We start from the raw sequence: 19,926 nt of genomic DNA on the forward strand, positions 1-19,926 counted from the left end.
TTTTCACCCTGTTTTTTCTCGCCCCAAATCGCCAAACTATCCCTCATTTTTTGGCATCAATGTTCTTTAAACGTCCCTCCTTCTGGCCACTTCCATACCCCACAGGTTTTCTCGTTCCACTTTTTACAATAATGTCTAATATCCTTTTCATACACCACTATGATCTCCAATGCCATTTTCCCACCCTCCATCACTAGTTCACCTGTGCGTTAACTATTATACTTTGAAGATCAGGTGTTTGCCCACTCCCCCAGCCCTTTCATCTCTTTACACGCTTTTAACTTGCACGACTTTTACTCTGCAGCCTTTTATCGCAACCGTATGCCTCTCCCACCTTCACTCCAGTTCCTTGCCCGCTTCGTGTTGTACTTCGGTCCTCTCCCTCGGAGTCTCCTTTGTTTCCCCTTCCTTTTCTTCCTCAGCCCGAGCTTTCCCTACAAACTCACAGTACAGACTTATACAGTTATATACACTTATGTACACCTACAGTATCTCACAAACGTGAGTACACCCCTCACATTTTTGCAAATATTTGATTAAATCTTTTCATGTGACAACACTGAAGAAATTACACTTTGCTACAAATAGCAAAATACAATCAGAAACGGACCAATGATGGTACAGCGGCAGAGACAGGACCAAAAGTTACTGCTTATGGTATAATTAAAGTTTCCTAAAATTGAATAGAAAGAAACAAAACTGAGTGGACTTAGATTAATAAATAAACAAATAAATAAATAAATAGCAGCTTTTACCTGAAAGGTTGATGGCGGAAATGAGTACAAGACCGCTGGAGTTGACAGAGTGGAAAACGATGTTGGGGATGATCACAAAACCGGCCATCAACAGGAAGGACAGGAAGTTTAGAACAACAAGGAACCTCAAGAACAAGAAATACGACTGGACGCCTCCTCCAAAATGTCCTGTTGAGGGAAAAAACCCCAACATTTCCAGTTCCTTTCACTTGGTTCTTCAGAGCCCAGAATAAATCTATATGATTTTTTGTTACCTCTGATCTGGTGCATGGGCCTCCTCCAGAGCTGGATGAAAGATAAAACGCTCGACAGGTCCTCACAAAAACGCCGAAAGGACTTGGAGTGATGGAAACGCCAGGAACCCCAACTAGACACAACGGGGATTTGCATCTGCTGCACCTGCCTGAGAGACAGAGACAGAAAGAGAAAGAGAGAGAGAAAGAGAGAGAGACATGCCTGACTGGCAGCTATAGTGGTATGTACATTTCATTATATAATTTTATAACTAATAAAAAAATCAAACACATATTGTACTGTATAGCTTTCTTCAGTCCCATGTGAAGCGGCAGCTCTCGGAGATTTTGCGTTTTGTTGGAATTTTCATCCTCGCCGTCGTCAACCTCAGGACGTGAGGCCCAATCAATTTGCACTGCACCCTCGTTCACATCGCTGAAAGGAAGTTTGCGTGCCATAAGGGAGCCGTAGAGGCCGCTGCTATAGTCTGGAGCAGGGAACACGGCAGGGAAAGGAAATGATGGGTACAGTGAGAGAAAAACAACCGTGTGGACTGTGCAGGATGCTAAATCCTGTACACATCGGAGGCTCTAGTTTGAGACCTCGCAGGTTCTCATCTAGCAGCTTCTTGGCCAGCGAAATCACACAACGGAAAAAAGTTCCCATCGGGCCAGTCCAACTTGTACGAGGTGCTTCAGGAAGCATTGGGTGAAATTTCTGCAGATTACTTCAACAAACTAACAGCTAGAATGCAAAAGTTCCACAAGGCTGTAATTGCTGCAAATGGAGGATTCTTTGACGAAAGCAACTACTTCGTTATTTTAAGCAGAAATCATCGTTTCTAAACCTAGTCCATGTCTCGACTCTATTCATTTAGCAGCTTATTTGACGAATAGATGTACGAGTTTTCGTGGAAAATGCGGAATCTGTGAGTAACTTTTGAACAGAAGCATATACACTTAGGTCCATAAGTATTTGGACAGTGGTACGATTTTCATGATTTTGCCTCTGTACATCATCACAACCACTTTGAAATGAAGCAGTCGTTTAACCGTAGGAAGTACAGCCGTTTTCTTGGATTGGCTAGATGTGGTGAAGGGGTTTTTCCATTCATCAAGGAAAGAATTCTGCGGTGTTCCAGGTCTTTCTCGTTTCGCTGAGCTCGCCAGTGCGTTCCTTCTTTTTAAGAATGTACCAAATTGTTGATTTTGGCCACTCCTAAAGTTTCTGCTATCTCTCTGATTTTTTTTTTTTGTGATGGTTTTTTCAGCCTAATGATGGCCTTGCATCGACACCTCTTTGGACCTTATATTTGGATTTCCCATGATCAGCTACTAAATGCAAATTCAACACTTGGAATCAACTCCAGCTCTTTTATCTCCTTAATTTGTCATGAAATAACGAAGAAACAGGCCGGACCTGCCCATGAAACCGCTTATCAATCAATTGTCTGATTACTTCTGAGCCTGTGAAAATGTATAAGACACAGAACCTTAATAAGGATCTGATTGTTGGTTAAAAAAAGCCACAGATGCCATTTATGGTTTAGTTCTCTAAGATGTCCTCCCAACAGAAAGACACTGCATAGGGTACATCTGATTCACTTAATCACAGCTTTCTGACTAAACGAGATTAGTACTTTAAAAAATAAAAATAAATAAAATCAAACAAAGCTTATATTAATGTATGACACATGATACAATCCTACCTGCTGTGTTTAATTGTCTCAGCTCCATTAGAAGTGCACTAGATCCACCTTCGAGTAATGAAATACCAACACCAAGCACTCAAACACTCATCAGTTTAAATGGTAAATGGCACACTTACATAGTGTTTTTTTTCAAAGTGCTTTACACTGTGTTTCATTCACACACACACTCACACCCCAATGGTAGCAGCTGCCTTGCAAAGCGCTAACTTGCCATCGGGAGCAACTTGGGGTTCAGTGTCTTGCCCAAGGACACTTCAGCATGTGGAGTCATGTGGGCCGGGAATCAAACTGCCAACCCTACGATTAGTGGACAACCCGCTCTACCAACTGAGCCACAGCCGGCCTAAATGACGCTCTAAAGTTTAAATGACGTAAAGTCTGTAGTTACTGCCAAGAAAAACGTGTGTGTAAGTGTGTGTATATCCAGGATTTTCTTGTGCCTGGACTTTGAGCTTGAAATAAAAGTGTCTTAGAGACACTTCCTTGAATGAGAGTGCATTAATCTCCCATTGTGAGGTCAGTGTGTGTGTATGTTTGTTTGTTTGTTTAGAGGTAGAGTTGCAAATTAATCCAAGGGGGATGAACCACTGAACAGGTTTGGCCTTAACCTAAATATTTGTTTCTGTTCTTAGCAGAACAATGGCTATTTCCAGGCTCCGTTTCAAACCATACTCATTATTCACTATACACTGTAGGTCACATAAATGCGGACACTCGACTCTGGATTTATCACAAACCACTAATATTCACGATACTGTAGGAACATAAACGTTACATAAACGTTGTTAGTCCACTATGAACGAATCCCAAACCCCCCACACACTATTCACTATTTATTGTAGAACAAATAAACACTGTCAGTCCACTGTGGACATGTCCCAAACCACACTCATTATTCACTATACACTCTAGGCCACTTAAACATCGTCAGTCCACTGTGGACTTGTCCCAAACCACACTCATTACTCACTATACACTCTAGGTCACTTAAACACTGTCAGTCCACTGTGAACGTGTCCCAAACCACACTCATTATTCACTATACACTCTAGGCCACTTAAACACCGTCAGTCCACTGTGGACATGTCCCAAACCACACTCATTATTCACTATACACTCTAGGTCACTTAAACACCGTCAGTCCAATGTGGACGTGTCCCAAACCACACTCATTATTCACTGTACACTCTAGGCCACTTAAACACCATCAGTCCACTGTGGACGTGTCCCAAACCATAAAACAGCCAATGTAACTGCACTAACTAGTGAATTGGCAAGTGTATTACCCAGAATGCAACGTGAGCAAACATGCTGTTAATAGAAATAGGCTAACATTTAACTATCACATACCATAGGTGTAGCACTGATTGTAGCAAGCTAACTAGCATTACACAAGCTACTCTGGTATTTAGCTATATTAGCTAAATAATAATAATAATAATAATAATAATAATAATAATAATAATAATAGCTAGTTCAATGATTATTCCAATGTATTATTCCTTAAATACAGCGTTTATTCAGTAGTCTTATGACCCTTATAACTAGATAGCATAAGACTGAGGGATGGCCACTGAACTAGCTTGCTAGTTTGGTAGTTAGCGATTATTACTGTATTAAATAATACAAAAATATTATATAATAAAGTAAAGGAGCTCATTTACTCTCGAGTGCTGTGCTAATATCATTACAACATCATCACGCTAAAGACATAAGCAGGAGCTACTGTGGGTTAATGGCTGCCAGTTACCATGGAGATCAGGGCAGATCAAGGTGTGCATGTAGTTAGAATTTATCTGAACTAATACAAGTGTGTGTGTGTGTGTGTGTGTGTGTGTGTGTGTGTGTGTGTGTGAAACATTTACTGTCTCTTCAAGGAAATTCAAGCTTCCTGCTGAGAGCGGTCATAAAGTGTGACCACACACACACACAGCATAATGACACGTTTTCCTATAAATAATATAACTAGCTATAAATAATTATCATTATCCATGTTCTAAACCACATAATGCTCACTACCATAGTGCACTACTCTCATACGCAGTCAGAACAGAAGGACTGAAATCCCACAATGCCCTGCTATGGGCTAGTGCCCAAACAATGCACTTCTGTTTACTGTGGTTTGGGACACGTCCACAGTGGAATGATGGTGTTTATGTGGCCTGCAGTATATAGTGAACGGTGTATGTGGTTTGGTACACGTCCACAGTGTTTATGTGGCCTAGAATATATAGTGTATAGTGCGTGTGGTTTGGTACACATCCATAGTGTATACACTGTTTATTCGGTCCACAGTACATAATGTATAGTGTGTGTGGTTTGGGACGTGTGCACATTGTTTATGTGGCCTGTAATATATAGTGTATAGTGCATGTGGTTTGGGACATGTCCACAGTGGATGCACCGTTTATGTGGTCTACAGTATATAGTGCATGTGGTTTGGGACACATCCAGTGTTTATTCGGTCTACAGTATATAATGTACAGTGTGTGTTTTGGGACACATCCACAGTGTTTATGTGGCCTAGAATATATAGTGTATAGTGCGTGTGGTTTGGGACATGTCCACAGTGGATTCACTGTTTATTCAGTCTACAGTATATAGTGTGTGTCTTTTGGGATACGTCCACAGTGCTCATGTGGCCTACACCATATAGTGAAAATGAAGTGCGGTTTGGGACATGTCCCTAGTGGACTGTAGCCTGCTACTAAACAAGCTAGCTAGGGTTCTTGGCTAACCCATAACAGCTAGCTAGTTAACAACTTCATAAAATAAGGCGTTAGATATAGCTAGCTGACTAGCCACACATCGCTGGCTTGTTGGAGTTGCTAATCATCCATCGCTAAAAAGCTTAGCTAGCTTGGTTATTAGCGAACAGCAATAGCAACTTAAGACACAGGTTCATTTCAACTTGGAATTTTAATATCAACACATGACTATTTAGTCTCATGGCAGAACAGGGAAACACTTTTCTCATGTAAAACACTTAAAAATATACAAAAAATATACATTCACGTTCAGTGTGATGGAGTGAGTGAGAAGTACGAGGCTTTTTCCTGTGAGAAGTAACTGCACGTCCACAATGCGGTGTTCGTGTGCGGAATGACTGCAGAAATCCGTAAGGATCTACGGTGCAGCTACAATCTTGCTCGTAACGAATGTGTTTCTAGCGAAGCCATGTGAAAAGCAAAACACAGATTTACAAACTAAATTCTCGGAAATTTCCGTTCATAAAATTTGCAATTTTGTCGCTGTGTTCACGCAGTATTACTCGCGACAGGAAATGGACGCCGTAGAGAATGTTCTAGTGAAGGAAAGTGACAAACAGAAATAAACAGAATGTTGGTACCCAAAAACAACAAAAAATCCACCAAATAAAAACTACATAATTAAGATGGACTTCAAGTCCCATGAACCTCTGTAACATTTCTGGAATTAACGCACACCTTGTCTCACTTTAACGCTCAGGTTCTTGTACCATTGCGCTACACGTCGTCTATCACGTACCCCCGAGAACCTCCAGTCACATTCACATGGCAGTGGAGCGTCGGCTGGTTGAGGCAGAAGCAGTGCATGATGGGAAATGTAGTCTTTACACACCAACTATGACTTTCTACCACCCTTCAGATCACCTCTGTTGGTGAATGTTGTGAATAATACTGGGTGTATGGCAGTTAGTACTGAAGCAGTGCATGCTGGGAGATGTAGTTCTAACGTAACGTTGCTTATGTCTCGGTTTGGCACGTCATACTCTCTAACATAACGCTCCATCCTTTTCTAATGTAAACCTTAACATGAGAACTAGCATCGAAGCAGTGCATTCTGCGAAACGGTGTTCTCACACATTGGCGACTGAGAAATTTTTTAAACCTCTTTTCTTCGACTTCACAGAAGCAGTGCATTGTGGGATATGGAGTTCTCAAACACCTTCCTTTTTTGTAACGCTAATCTCTGTCCTACAGACGGTATTTATGTGCAGTGCATGCTGGGAGATGAAGTCATTATGCACTGGTTACTGGCACATGAAACTTTTATATTCATTTTTAAGTCCTTTTTTGTTCCCTCCCTCCATCTGTCCATCAACCGTTTCATTTTTTAGCACATTCACGGCACAGAAACATCACAATCTGTGTGTGTCTTTAACACACCCCCAAAACTTCATCAGCCCAAGTGAAGTGGGGTTCTATCCTTTTTTAAACATGTATCTTCCCCCTTTCATCCCTCTATCCAGCTTGCTTTTATTCTTCTATATTTGCATCTTTGTTTTTCCATTTTCCTTAAATCCCTAAACTATCTTTTTTTGTTAGTCTTTTTCTTTCTTCCATCATTTATTTGTTTTTCATCCCTCCATCATTCCCTCTTCTTGATTTTGATATTCCTCTATGTCATCCGTTTCTTTTCCTTCTCTCCATCCTTCCTTCTCATCATTTCATTCTTTCCTTCCTTCTCTCCATCATTTCCTTCTTTCCTTCCCTCCCTTCATCACTTCATTCATTTTCCCCCTCCATCATTTCCTTCTCTCCCTCCCTCCATCATTTCCTTCCTTCTCTCCACCAATTCCTTCTTTCCCTCCATCACTTCATTCTTTCCTTCTCTCCATAACTTCAATCTTTCCCTTTTCCCCTCCTTCTCTCCATCATTTCCTTCTTTCCCTCAATCATTCCCCTCTTTCTCTTCATCATTTCATTCTTTCCTTACCTCCATAATGCCACTCTTTCCTTCCTTCTCTCAATCATTTCCTTCTTTCTTTCCCTCCATCATTTTCTTCCTTCCATCCATCAATTCTTTCTTTCCCTCAATCACTTCATTGTTTTTCCTTCTCTCCATAACTTCATTCTTTCCTTTTTTCCCCTCCATCATTTCATTCTTTCTTTCCCTCCCTCATTTCCTTAATTTCTTTCCCTCCCTCCATCATTTCATTTTCCTTCTCTCCAGAATTTCCTTCTTTCCTTTCCTATATTTCTTTCTTGATCATCTTCCCGTCTTTCTCTCTTTCCCTAAGCCATTCTTTTCTTTCATTACTTTACCGTGTCATTAGTGAGTTGATGTGACTGAACGCAGTTTGGAGGAAATCAGTGATGGTGTGCTCGGTGCTAAGGGTAACCAGTTCCCTCAGACTGAAAATCCTTACACACTTCCTCCTCCTGCATTCGGGCTGCGAGTGTGCGCTCCTGACACGCATTTTAAAGGAAGCTGTAGAGGGTGTGGTAAAAAGAGAGCTAAAACAGCAGGCTAAAACAGGGGCACAGAGGCAGTGATTGCTGGGATTGCTGGGATTTGTGGTTCTTATATGGCAGGTGACTAATAATAACCCCAAATACCCAGCGCACGCCCGAAATCCCATAATGCACTGCAGACCACAGAACGTCACTTCTCACGCTCCTCCCTCGTCCTCTCCTTCTTCCCACCCCCCATCAGTCGTCCGGCGGCGATACAGACGAAGGCCACGACGTGGATCAGGAAGTAAATAGAGCTCCAGTAATGCAGCGTGTCGCTGGCATTCAGCAGGACGAAGCCCATGCACATGTAGTCGTACGCGCGCATCTTCAGGAACCAGTGCACCCAGTCGAACACCTTCTGTCCCTCAGCGCCGAGACGCGCACGCACACATGACTCCATCGACAACTCTGCAGCAATACACACCGGGATGGTGAGGAAGGACAGGTAATAACCTGCGTGCAGACCGTGCCAGTACGCGCTCACCAACATCGTCCATCCCGCTCTGGAGAGAGAGAGAGAATTTATCATTTTTTATTAAAAATTGTATTTGTGCACGTGTGTGTGTGTGTGTGTATTCTTCTTTATTTGCTTCTTTGTTTTTCCGTTTTCCTTTCCCTAAAATATCATTTTGTTTGTTTCTTTTTCTTTCTTCCCTCATTTATTTTTTCCTTTGCCATTTGTTCTTCATCCCACCATCATTCCCTCTTTTTGATTTTGATATTCCTCTGTTTCTATTGTTCAGTTTCTTTTCCTTCTCTCCATCATCCCTTCCTTCATCCCTCATTTCCTTCCCTCCATCATCATCATACATTCCTTCCTTCCTTCCCACCACCATCATTATTTTTCCTTCCCCAATTTCCTTCTTTCCTTCCCACCATCACCGTCATCATCATCATCATTCCTACTTTCCCTACATCATTTCTTTCTTTCTCTCCTACCCGCAATCATTTCAATCTTTCCTTTCTTCCTTCCCTCAATCATTTCATTTCATTCTTTTTTTCATGGTGTGTGTGTGTGTGTTACCTCAGGGCGTAGGCTCTGAACGGTGCGCTGCTGTAGATGTACTGATGAAGCCACCACTGCACCGTCATGTTCCAGTAGCGCATACCGTGTCGCACTTTCACACAGAAGTCTGTATTGTAGCAGTCGATGTTCTGGATGGTTCTGAAGTCATACTCGACCAGAGCACCGGGCTCGGGGCTAAACACACACACACACACACACACACACATCAATGTTTATGTTACTCTACTTGTTTTACTTCTCATATAGACACTAATAAATGAACAGTATTGGGAATATGGCCATTGGAACAGAAGCGGTGCATGCTGGGAAATGTAGCTGGCTACTTTAGGACACAGACCTGTATTGCACTGTAGGTCCGCCTCCTGGTTTAGACTCCGCCCCCTTTGGGTAGCACCCGAGTCCTGCGGTGATGCAGCCGGCCTCGGCTCCGCACCATGCCGAGTAGAACCTCATGCGGAACACGAAGAACACTGCCACCATGTAGAAAAACCTGCGACGTTTATTATACACGTCGCGTTATACATGGCTACACGCTAGCTCCAAACATCATCGACCTTCAGTCATTCATCCTTGTTCATTTAGAAGGAGAAGAACGCACCTGAAGAAGAAGTTGTGCTCCAGGAAGTCGTCGGTGCGAACGTAGGACAACGGGAACAGGATGTTAACACCCATGAAGAGAGCAGCATAAACAGGAACCAGCTTTAACTTGCTCAGGCACGGCACTTTACACGGCAGCACGAGAGGATCGGTCTGTTCGAGCCAGTCCACATACGTCTGATAACGGAAGAACGGCCCTGAGCGAAAGAGAGAGAGAGATGGATGCCAATGGAATGCCTTTTCAGTCACCATGGAAACCTATTTATACCACAACGCAAGGTTATGAGAAGGTTATGTTACTGCATTACAACACGGAGCGATAACATGTAGGAAGCTCACAAACAAACTTACCCGTCATGATCCCAACGTAGCAGTAGCTGTATGAGAGGATGTCATAGAGGGAGGGCTCGTGAGAGAGCCGGCCAATCACGGGCGACTTGGAGAACGAGCTCACTTCCTTTTTCTTCTCAAAGTGATAGCTCTGAACCTCGTACGCCAAACTGACCAACTGTTACACACGACAAATTACACATGCATGATTCGTTTCTTCACTTTCGCACATGCTCAGTACAACGGCGTGAGAATCTCGTGAGCCGGGGTTCCCGCTGACCTTCAGGGTGAGGAGAAGCTGGATGGCGTTTGCGAACGGCGGCGGAGCCGGAAGTCCGAACCACATGACCATACGGAAGAAGAAAAGATAAAGGAACGTCCATCCGAGAGAAAGGGGCGGAGCTTTCCTACAAAGAAATCAACAATATATAAAATAGACAATGAATATTAAACATTAGAATGCAATAAGTAAGGAATAAAACACTTCCAATTACAATTTTAAACGAACTCCACTGACAGAACGGGTGAAACATAAAAGAGCACTTCTCCATTCTTATATGTATCTTACGGCAGGAAAAATTATACGACTACAGTTTAGCGTTTGACATAGTAATTAAATGCCGTTATGAGTTGCGTGACAGTTGATATCTCGCAGCACATGCTCTCCCGACATACTAATATGGGCGGGTGAGAGGCGGAGCCACTGTCTGACTGGCTGTCTCTACTGCGCTTAAAAATTTTCGCAAAACTGCGACTTCCCTTTCGACCAAAAAAAATAAAAAAGGCTCTGAAATCGCACAATGGGAGCGAATGGTGCCATGTTGTCCACACATATACATATACTGAGTCCAAAAATAAGGAATAAATAGCAAAATCCTGGACACACTGATTATACATTATTTTCATATTTAAATTGATTACTAAAAAGTTTCCATAAATAAAGAATAAACAAACAAATAAATATATGTGTAATTAATACTGATAATTAATTAAGAAATAATATTCCATATATATTTATAAAAGATAATTATATGCTTCATAATTATTAGGCATGTTTTCGTTACAGTGTTCTTCTTCGAGAGCAGCAGGCTGTGGTTTGTCATATTAAAATGTGTCGTTTGCATAGAGCCACAAAAATATAGGGAACAGGAAGCTGTTTAACACGGAAGTCTAATGATGAAATCGCTGAAAGCTAACCACGCCATGACGAAAGGCACGAAACATCATCTTTACGATTGCAGAAACACAAGGACCTATCCTGTGGATATACAGCATCAAGTCTGAATAACTGGGGACTCTGATGTCTATGCTAACACTAAAGTCTACATTTTAGTGTGCGGGGCTAAAGTTGTGTTAAAAAATCTGGACACACACACACACACACTCTCACCTCCAGTTGACTCGGATGATCAGCCACGTTCCCAGAACGGTGCACAGCGAGTGTAAAGTGTGTATCCCGCAAGTGCCGATGGTCATGAGGAGACCCAAACTCAACGCTGCCCCCTTCTTCACTTGAGGACCTGTTACACAACGCAACACACACAATAATAATGATCTCATCCTGTGAGGAGTCGAAAAAAAGAATAAAGATTTGAAATAGGACAACGCTTTTAAGACAATCTGTTAATATTCGTTAGACAGACCTACGTAGAATACCAGAACAGTGTTTCTGCATCAGAGAAGTTTCCTACGTAGAACCTCTTTAGAAAGCTAAGAACCTTAATTAGCTCTCGGCTGAGAGTCAGGACTTACTGAGGTAGCGGAACAGGACCCCCACAGGTATGGATGCGGCGAGGATTCCCAGGTACACCAGCTCATCTGGAGACATTTCCCTGTTCACAGTAAAAGGAAGAAATAATCCTGTGAGTAATGCCTTAGAAACAGCAGAGGCCCTACTGAGAACATGAACATGAATTCTAAAATATGAGAGACAAAATGGCTGACGTTCTACTGAGAACACAAACTAGACATGAATTTGCGAATGAGAATAAAACAGATGTTTTAGATGGAACCTTAAACACTTAGAGGCTCTAGTTATTTTTCGACATCGCTGTGGTTACGCTGCATTTACACGCTGTGGATGTAAAACACAGGATGTTTGTGATATAATGTTCGCATGCAACCACAGATATGAGAGAGAAGAAGCTCAGATCAGACCAGATCAGATGTGGAGTTAAAGAAAAACGGATCTCTGATAGGCAAATGACGCAAAAGTCTCGTTTCAGAGACGACTCACTCTGGCTTTAATTTACGATTTATGATCCTCACACCTGTTTGTTCAAATTCAAAGCAAGCTGGTCAGTTTATATACTATATAATATAATATAATAAAATATTCTATATGTTTTAGAGAGTATCACGGACATCATTAGGACTGTGATAACACTGACGTTAACTCCACTGTTAATCTAATCGTGTGTTATTTCTGCCCCAAATCTTTCAATCCTTTTCCAGGTTACATAACTTACATTTTATAAACAGCGAATACGTAGAAATAAAACCATTTCAAAACAGTTTAAACTGTGACGAATATCATCAATCGGATAACTGATATATTCACCATTAACGTCAGAAGATTACAGATTTCTATAATTAATGATGTTTTTTACAGGCTCGGTGGCATCGTACAGCCTCCTGCGGTATCTATTACAATTTAAATATTTATACAATAATTATTATAATGACTGAAACGTATACAAGTCTAGTGTCTGTATGAAGACATTTTGTCATCTGTTTTTTTTTCAGGATACAGACAATTTATTTTATCAACATTCAAATCTGTTTTAATTATCATTATATTCATTCTGTTTATTATATTTATTTATATTAGATTTTTTAGGTGTTTACATGTAAATGTCCATGTCACATTATTCACACAATACACATCAACAAATTAATAGTTTACAGCTGAGCAATTTTAGATTCTTTTATAATCACAACTATTTATTATTCTAAAGATATTTAAGTTCAAAGTCAACATGTTTAAGAGACCTGTCCACTACTGACATACCAGCAGGACTTAGCACAGAATAACAACCTGAACACAACAGGACGCTTAAAATAGCATTTAAAAGCTGATACTCTTACTTAAAATTAAAATCTAAAGAGAAATAGTTTTATTAATACTTACAACGGCAGGTATAAACGTCTTCCAGTCTACACTAGAAGCACAGCGTGAGTGAATCACTTCCTGTTACCAGGTTAACCGCACGCGCCCATTGGTCGACATGACGATTCGATAAACTTGAGCTCTGATTGGCTGGTTCGTTTCCCCGCCTAGCGCGTTATGGCTAGCTAAAGCACGACGTGACTGTCGAATAGGTAATTATAATAATAATAATAATAATAATAATAATAATAATAACTGATTTTAAAAGATATTTATATCCTCGTTTCCTGGTGAACGACGTTCACCTCCTCATCCGAGCCATCACTTCCTACAACTGTACAGCCCCCTCCAAAGGTATTGGAACAGCAAGGCCAATTCTTTTGTTTTTGCTATTATGCCGAAGACATTTGAGTTTGCGATGGAAAGTTGAATATGAGACCATAGATCATAATTTCAGCTCTCATTTTCTGATATTTACATCTAGATGTGTTAAACACCTTAGAACACGGCACCAAAAACTGGGTATCACACCACCCAATTTTTAAGTGAGCAGAAGTATAGGAAGAGATAGTAACTGAAAGTAGATAACACGTAATATTTGGTATATCGGATATAGGGAATATGTGAGAAATATTTATTTAATTCTCTTCACACTCCACAACAGTAGGTGGCGGTATATCCACCTCTTAAGTTGATTCACAACCCGCTATAAAACCAAAAAGAAGACGAAGAAGAACACGAACGTACTAATACGTGCCGTTGTATGTATTAATAAAACTATTTCAGTTTAGATTTTAATAAAGTAAGAGTATCAGCTTTTAAATGCTATTTTAAGCGTCCTGTTGTGTTCAGGTTGTTATTCTGTGCTAAGTCCTGCTACCATGTCAGTAGTGGACAGGTCTCTTAAACATGCTGCAAAAATGTTGGACTTTGGACTTAAATATTTTTAGAATAATAAATAGTTGTGATTATAAAAGAATCTAAAATTGCTCAGCTGTAAACTATTAATTTGTTGATGTGTATTGTGCGAATAATGTGACATGGACATTTACATGTAAACATCTAAAAAAACTAATATAAATAAATATAATAAAACAGAATGGATATAATGATAATTAAAACAGATTTAAATGTTAAAATATTTAAATTAAAATATTTAAATTAAATTTAAGGATAAAATATTGTGTGTATCCTGAAAAAAAAACCCAGATGACAAAATGTCTTCATACAGACACTAGACTTGTATACGTTTCAGTCATTATAATAATTATTGTATAAATATTTAAATTGTAATAGATACCGCAGGAGGCTGTACGATGCCACCGAGCCTGTAAAAAACATCATTAATTATTGAAATCTGTAATCTTCTGACGTTAATGGTGAATATATCAGTTATCCGATTGATGATATTCGTCACAGTTTAAACTGTTTTGAAATGGTTTTATTTCTACGTGTTCGCTGTTTATAAAATGTAAGTTATGTAACCTGGAAAAGGATTGAAAGATTTGGGGCAGAAATAACACACGATTAGATTAACAGTGGAGTTAATGTCAGTGTTATCACAGTCCTAATGATGTCCGTGATACTCTCTAAAACATATAGAATATTTTATTATATTATATTATATAGTATATAAACTGACCAGCTTGCTTTGAATTTGAACAAACAGGTGTGAGGATCATAAATCGTAAATTAAAGCCAGAGTGAGTCGTCTCTGAAACGAGACTTTTGCGTCATTTGCCTATCAGAGATCCGTTTTTCTTTAACTCCACATCTGATCTGGTCTGATCTGAGCTTCTTCTCTCTCATATCTGTGGTTGCATGCGAACATTACATCACAAACGTCCTGTGTTTTACATCCACAGCGTGTAAATGCAGCGTAACCACAGCGATGTCGAAAAATAACTAGAGCCTCTGAGTGTTTAAGGTTGCTCACAGGATTATTTCTTCCTTTTTATTGTGAACAGAGAAATGTCTCCAGAGGAGCTGTTGTTCATGGGGTTCTTCTCCATATACATACCTGTGGGGGTCCTGTTCCGCTACCTCAGTAAGTCCTGACTCTCAGCCGAGAGCTAATTAAGGTTCTTAGCTTTCTAAAGAGGTTCTACGTAGGAAACGTCTCTGATGCAGAAACACTGTTCTGGTATTCTACGTAGGTCTGTCTAACGAACATTAAGAGAATGTCTTAAAAGCGTTGTCCTATTTCAAAACTTTATTCTTTTTGTCGACTCCTCGCAGGATGAGATCATTATTATTGTGTGTGTTGCGTTGTGTAACAGGTCCTCAAGCGAAGAAGGGGACAGCGTTGAGTTTGGGTCTCCTCATCACCATCGGCACTTGCGGGATACACACTTTACACTCGCTGTGCACCGTTCTGGGAACGTGGCTGCTCATCCGAGTCAACTGGAGGTGAGAGAGAGAGTGAGTGTGTGTGTGTGTGTGTGTGTCTAGATTTTTTAACGCAACCTTAGCCCCCCTTTTAAATTGGAAGGAAAGGAATTGTGTTGAGGTTAACGTTGACATCAGGGACCCCAGTTATTCAGACTTGATGCTGTATATCCACAGGATAGGTCCTTGTGTTATAATCAGTGCCTACAGGATTTCACGATTTTTGTGATCACACAAATTAATGCAAAATTGAGCTTTTTTGTCCGCAACAATCACAAATTTTTTTTTTCTGTATAGTATTTTTCGTGCGAGATATCAACTCAAAGTGGCAGTTAATTAGCACGTCAACGCTAAACTGTAGTCGTATAATTTTTCGCAAGAATATTGATGTTCACCATTGTCAGGAAACAAATTTAGAGCTTTGAGTCATGACTGACTAAGCTAGCTGACATTAGCTAATTATGTTACTCGAGGTAATGTAAGTATAAGTAGCGAATGGAAGGTGCTAACTGAAAATACATTCATTTACACTCAAACTATTTTCCGAGGTAAACAATCACTGCGCTCCATGATGTTCCTCTGATACCTGCTGTAAGATACACATCAGAATGGAGAAGTGCTCTTTAATGCTTCACCTGTTCTGTGAGTGGAGTTTGTTTAAAAACCAGTGACTCGCAGACCATAACAAGTTACTTTGAGTGTTAGTTAGGGTCATACAGGGTCAAACTGCTGGAAACTTTGCAAAGTTGTTTGGTGTGTATGAAAGAGCTATCCAGCTCCTAGTAGCCTTATAGCCTTTTTATCTTTCAGATGCATTAGTGTTCGTTTGGGTCTGTGTCGTGTGGTTAATAACGAGTTTGTGATTTATTCTCTTGGACCTGACACTTATACGTGAGTTCTCAACCAATGATGTACTGGAGCTATGCAGGGACACGCCTCCCTCATTTCCATATTGCATACGGGAGAGTAAAAATAAATAAATGTATAAATATGGAAATAAAATACATGCAAGAATAAATAAATATAACAATAAATGAACGCATAAATAAATAAATATAAAAAATAACTAAAAGAATAATAATAAATAAATACAGAAATCAGTGAATGAAGGATAAAAGTAATACAAAATTAAATTTAAGATAAAATTCATTTATTGTTATCTTTTAATCAGGTTTGGTCCTCCATATACGTCCTAACGTACTGTTTTTTACTAAATAAAAATTGTAATCGGAGGTGTTTTATTCCTTACGTATTGCATTCTAATGTTTAATATTCATTGTCTATTTTATATATTGTTGATTTCTTTGAAGGAAAGCTCCACCCCTTTCTCTTGGATGGACGTTCCTTTATCTTATCTTCTTCCGTACGGGCACGTGGATCGGACTTCCGCCTCCGGAACTGTTCCCTAACATCATCCAGCTTCTCCTCACCCTGAAGGTCAGCGGGAACGCCGACTCACGAGATTCTCACGCCGTTGTACTGAGCATGTGTGTACTGTAATCATAAGCGCATGTGCGAAAGTGAAGAAACGAAAGATGCTTATGTAATGCGTCGTGTGTAACAGATGGTCAGTTTGGCGTATGAGGTTCGGAGCTATCACTTTGAGAAGGAAAAGGAAGTGAGCTCGTTCTCCAAGTCGCCCATGATTGGCCGGCTCTCTCACGAGCCCTCCCTCTATGACATCATCTCCTACAGCTACTACTACGTTGGGCTCATGAATGGTAATTTTGTTTGTGTTGTAACGCTGTAACAAAACCTTCTCAAAATGTTTCTCATGCGGTTGCACTGTGATGTAAATAGGTTTCCATGGTGACTGAAAAGGCATTCCATTGGCGTTCCATCTCTCTCTCTCTCTCTCTCTCTCTCTCTCTCTCTATATCTCTCTCAGGGATTTTCATCCGTTACCAGACGTATGTGGACTGGCTCGAACAGACCGATCCTCTTTCGCTGCCGTGTAAAGTGCCGTGCCTGAGCAGGTTAAAGTTTGTTCTTGTTTATGCCGCTCTCGCCCTGGGTGTTGACTTCCTGTTCCCAGTTTCCTACGTTCGCACTGATGACTTCCTGGAGCACAATTTCTTCTTCAGGTGCGTTCTTCTTCTTCTCCTTCTAACTGAAGCTTTTGATGCGAACATCTAAAACAAGATCACTGTTGCTAGGTAACTGCGAGGCTGACGATGTTTGGAGCTAGCTCGTAGCCGTGTATAACGCGATGTGTATAATAAACGTTGCAGGTTTTTCTACATGGTGGCGGTGTGCTTCGCGGTCCGCATGAAGTTCTACTTTGCATGGCATGGAGCCGAGGCTGGCTGCATCACCGCGGGACTCGGGTGCTACCCAAAGGGGGCGGAGTCAAAACCAGGATGCGGACCTACAGTGCAATACAGGTCTGTGTCCTAAAGTAGCCAGCTACATTTCCCAGCATGCACTGCTTCTGTTCCAATGGCCATATTCCCAATACTGTTCATTTATTAGTGTCTATATGAGAAATGAAACGAGTAACATAAACATTGATGCGTGTGTTTAGCCCCGAGCCTGGTGCTCTGGTCGAGTATGACTTCAGAACCATCCAGAACATCGACTGCTACAACACAGAATTCTGTGTGAAAGTGCGACAAGCGATTCGCTACTGGAACATGACAATGCAGTGGTGGCTTCATCAGTACATCTACAGCAGCGCACCGTTCAGAGCCTACACCCTGAGGTAACACACACACTTGCAATTTTCTTAAAAAGATAATAGGGTTCTCTCTGTCTCTCTGCCTTTGTCTCTCACACTTTCTTTCTCTTTTCTACCATTCTCTTTCTGTCTCAGGTGACTGTAGAGGAGCCGTGTGTGTGTATGAAATTTTAATAATGATGAATTCTCTCTCTCTCTCTCCAGAGTGGGATGGACGATGTTGGTGAGCGCGTACTGGCATGGCCTGGACGCAGGTTATTACCTGTCCTTCCTCACCATCTCGGTGTGTATCGCTGCAGAGTTGTCGATGGAGTCGTGTGTGCGTGCGCGTCTCGGCGCTGAGGGACAGAAAATGTTCGACTGGGTGCACTGGTTCCTGAAGATGCGCACATACGACTACATGTGCATGGGCTTCATCCTGCTGAATGCCAGCGACATGCTGCATTACTGGAGCTCTATTTACTTCCTGATCCACGTCGTGGCCTTCGTCTGTATCGCCGCCGGACGACTGATGGGGGGAGGGAAGAAGGACAGGACGAGGGAGGAGCGTGAGAAGTGACACTCAAACTGCCGAAGTGCATTATGGGATGTTAGGCGCACTGGGTGCTTCAGGTTATAATCTCAGGATGTCTGTGGGTCCTTAAAATGTCTTACATTCCTTAATGTAAAAATAAAGCCTTAATTAGCATTAAAATGTCTTAAATTCACGTTTCAAAGGTCTTAAATATCCAACCGGACCAACATCGTAAAGAAGATATACATGTTATTTTTGCTCGTTGCTGTATGAGACAGTGAACCCGTCTGACTGTGTTGCACTCAAACATTTTTGTGGGCAGGGATTTACAGCATTTCACCTCATGGGCAATGAGAAGTGAATTTTAAAAAACTGAGGACTTCCTGCAGTTTTCTGGCAAAATGAAAGCCACAAGGTCTAACATGTTTCTGACTTCCTTCACTTTTATATTACTATTGTTATAGTACTATTACTAATTGTACCCCGAAATAAAATTTTTGTTGTTATTATTATTATTATTATTATTATTATTGTTGTTGTTGTTGTTAAGTATTTTTCAGTGCAATAATAATGTTGAGGGCTGCAACTAAAGTTTATTTCGATAATCAAATAATCGGTCAATTATTTCTTCGTTTAGTTGGATTAAAAGACCAACTTTTATTTTCGGTATTCCCAACGGCCCGCCCCCTATATGTTGTATGCTATACATTGTGTGAAGGATTTTGAAAAATATTAACATTATATTTTGAAAACAAAAAAAAACAACCGAATGTCCACATGCTTTAAAGCAGAAGTATACTATACTATAATAAAAATGTTAAACGAAAGCAGAAACTAAGGGTTAAGGTTTAAGGGGCTGAATGTTCTGCAGTAACACATACATTCCCTCATTTAAACAAAGTAACGTGTTACTTCATTCTGTAAATATACGACACTTCTTACATTTATATGCAATTGCATGTTATAACCCCAATACAGTTAACGCGCTAATAAAAAAAAACAAAAAAACATTTAGTTTCTAAATATAGCATCAAACAACATATTTGACAGGGGGATTTCCAAAGTGATGTCACAGATCCAACTAATAATAATAATACTAGTAATAATGTTTCTTAAGATATGTTTTATTAAATTAATTTTTATTTGGCTTAATGCTTTTTATTCAATTTGATCGATTTTGCCATTTCTTAAAACATTTTTGGCCTGTATACTTATAAATACTGTCAATTTGTGTGTGTTCATTTTGTTGCTTGTTTATTTAAAAATGATCAATTTGTATAAAAGTTAAGTTGGTGTGGTTGTGTTGGAGCTCGCAGATGCTCGCTTCTGGCACTATTACTGCTAAAAGTGCCTAAGGCCATGCCC

The 19,926-nt window shown here is 40.4% G+C and overlaps 2 protein-coding genes across 3 annotated transcripts; one reads left to right on the forward strand and one right to left on the reverse strand.

Annotated features, from left to right (window-relative positions):
* Positions 1-5,600: 5,600 nt before the first annotated feature.
* LOC108264271 (lysophospholipid acyltransferase 7) lies at positions 5,601-13,102 on the reverse strand. Its single transcript, XM_017465634.2, has 9 exons — positions 13,004-13,102; positions 11,626-11,705; positions 11,264-11,393; positions 10,154-10,280; positions 9,895-10,051; positions 9,545-9,740; positions 9,284-9,436; positions 8,944-9,120; positions 5,601-8,422 (listed from the first exon to the last, which is right to left on the reverse strand). The coding sequence occupies exons 2-9, from the start codon at positions 11,699-11,701 to the stop codon at positions 8,068-8,070; spliced, it is 1,371 nt and encodes a 456-aa protein (XP_017321123.1). The 5' UTR covers positions 11,702-11,705; positions 13,004-13,102; the 3' UTR covers positions 5,601-8,067.
* Positions 13,103-13,258: 156 nt separating this feature from the next.
* LOC108264277 (lysophospholipid acyltransferase 7) lies at positions 13,259-19,073 on the forward strand. 2 transcript variants are annotated; one of them, XM_017465656.3, is made up of 9 exons: positions 13,259-13,336; positions 14,950-15,029; positions 15,262-15,391; positions 16,681-16,807; positions 16,935-17,091; positions 17,259-17,454; positions 17,602-17,754; positions 17,895-18,071; positions 18,252-19,073. In XM_017465656.3, the coding sequence occupies exons 2-9, from the start codon at positions 14,954-14,956 to the stop codon at positions 18,604-18,606; spliced, it is 1,371 nt and encodes a 456-aa protein (XP_017321145.1). In that variant the 5' UTR covers positions 13,259-13,336; positions 14,950-14,953; the 3' UTR covers positions 18,607-19,073. The 2 variants fall into 2 exon arrangements, with proteins under 2 accessions (XP_017321145.1, XP_017321135.1); XM_017465646.3 differs by lacking the exon at positions 13,259-13,336 and adding an exon at positions 13,642-13,743.
* Positions 19,074-19,926: the final 853 nt, after the last annotated feature.

Source organism: Ictalurus punctatus, chromosome 1, assembly GCF_001660625.3.
Source record: "Ictalurus punctatus breed USDA103 chromosome 1, Coco_2.0, whole genome shotgun sequence".
NCBI classification, from domain to species: Eukaryota; Metazoa; Chordata; class Actinopteri; order Siluriformes; family Ictaluridae; genus Ictalurus; species Ictalurus punctatus.

Bases quoted from the DNA above. Each gene is read 5' to 3' on its own strand.
- LOC108264271 (XM_017465634.2), bottom strand. From the start codon at position 11,701: ATGTCTCCAGATGAGCTGGTGTACCTGGGAATCCTCGCCGCATCCATA. The intron at 11,394-11,625 runs GTAAGTCCTGAC...GTTGTGTAACAG, and splicing joins GGTCCTGTTCCGCTACCTCA to GTCCTCAAGTGAAGAAGGGG. The intron at 9,121-9,283 runs GTCTGTGTCCTA...GTGTGTGTTTAG, and splicing joins GGACCTACAGTGCAATACAG to CCCCGAGCCCGGTGCTCTGG.
- LOC108264277 (XM_017465656.3), top strand. From the start codon at position 14,954: ATGTCTCCAGAGGAGCTGTTGTTCATGGGGTTCTTCTCCATATACATA. The intron at 15,392-16,680 runs GTGAGAGAGAGA...ATTTCTTTGAAG, and splicing joins CTCATCCGAGTCAACTGGAG to GAAAGCTCCACCCCTTTCTC. The intron at 17,755-17,894 runs GTCTGTGTCCTA...GCGTGTGTTTAG, and splicing joins GGACCTACAGTGCAATACAG to CCCCGAGCCTGGTGCTCTGG.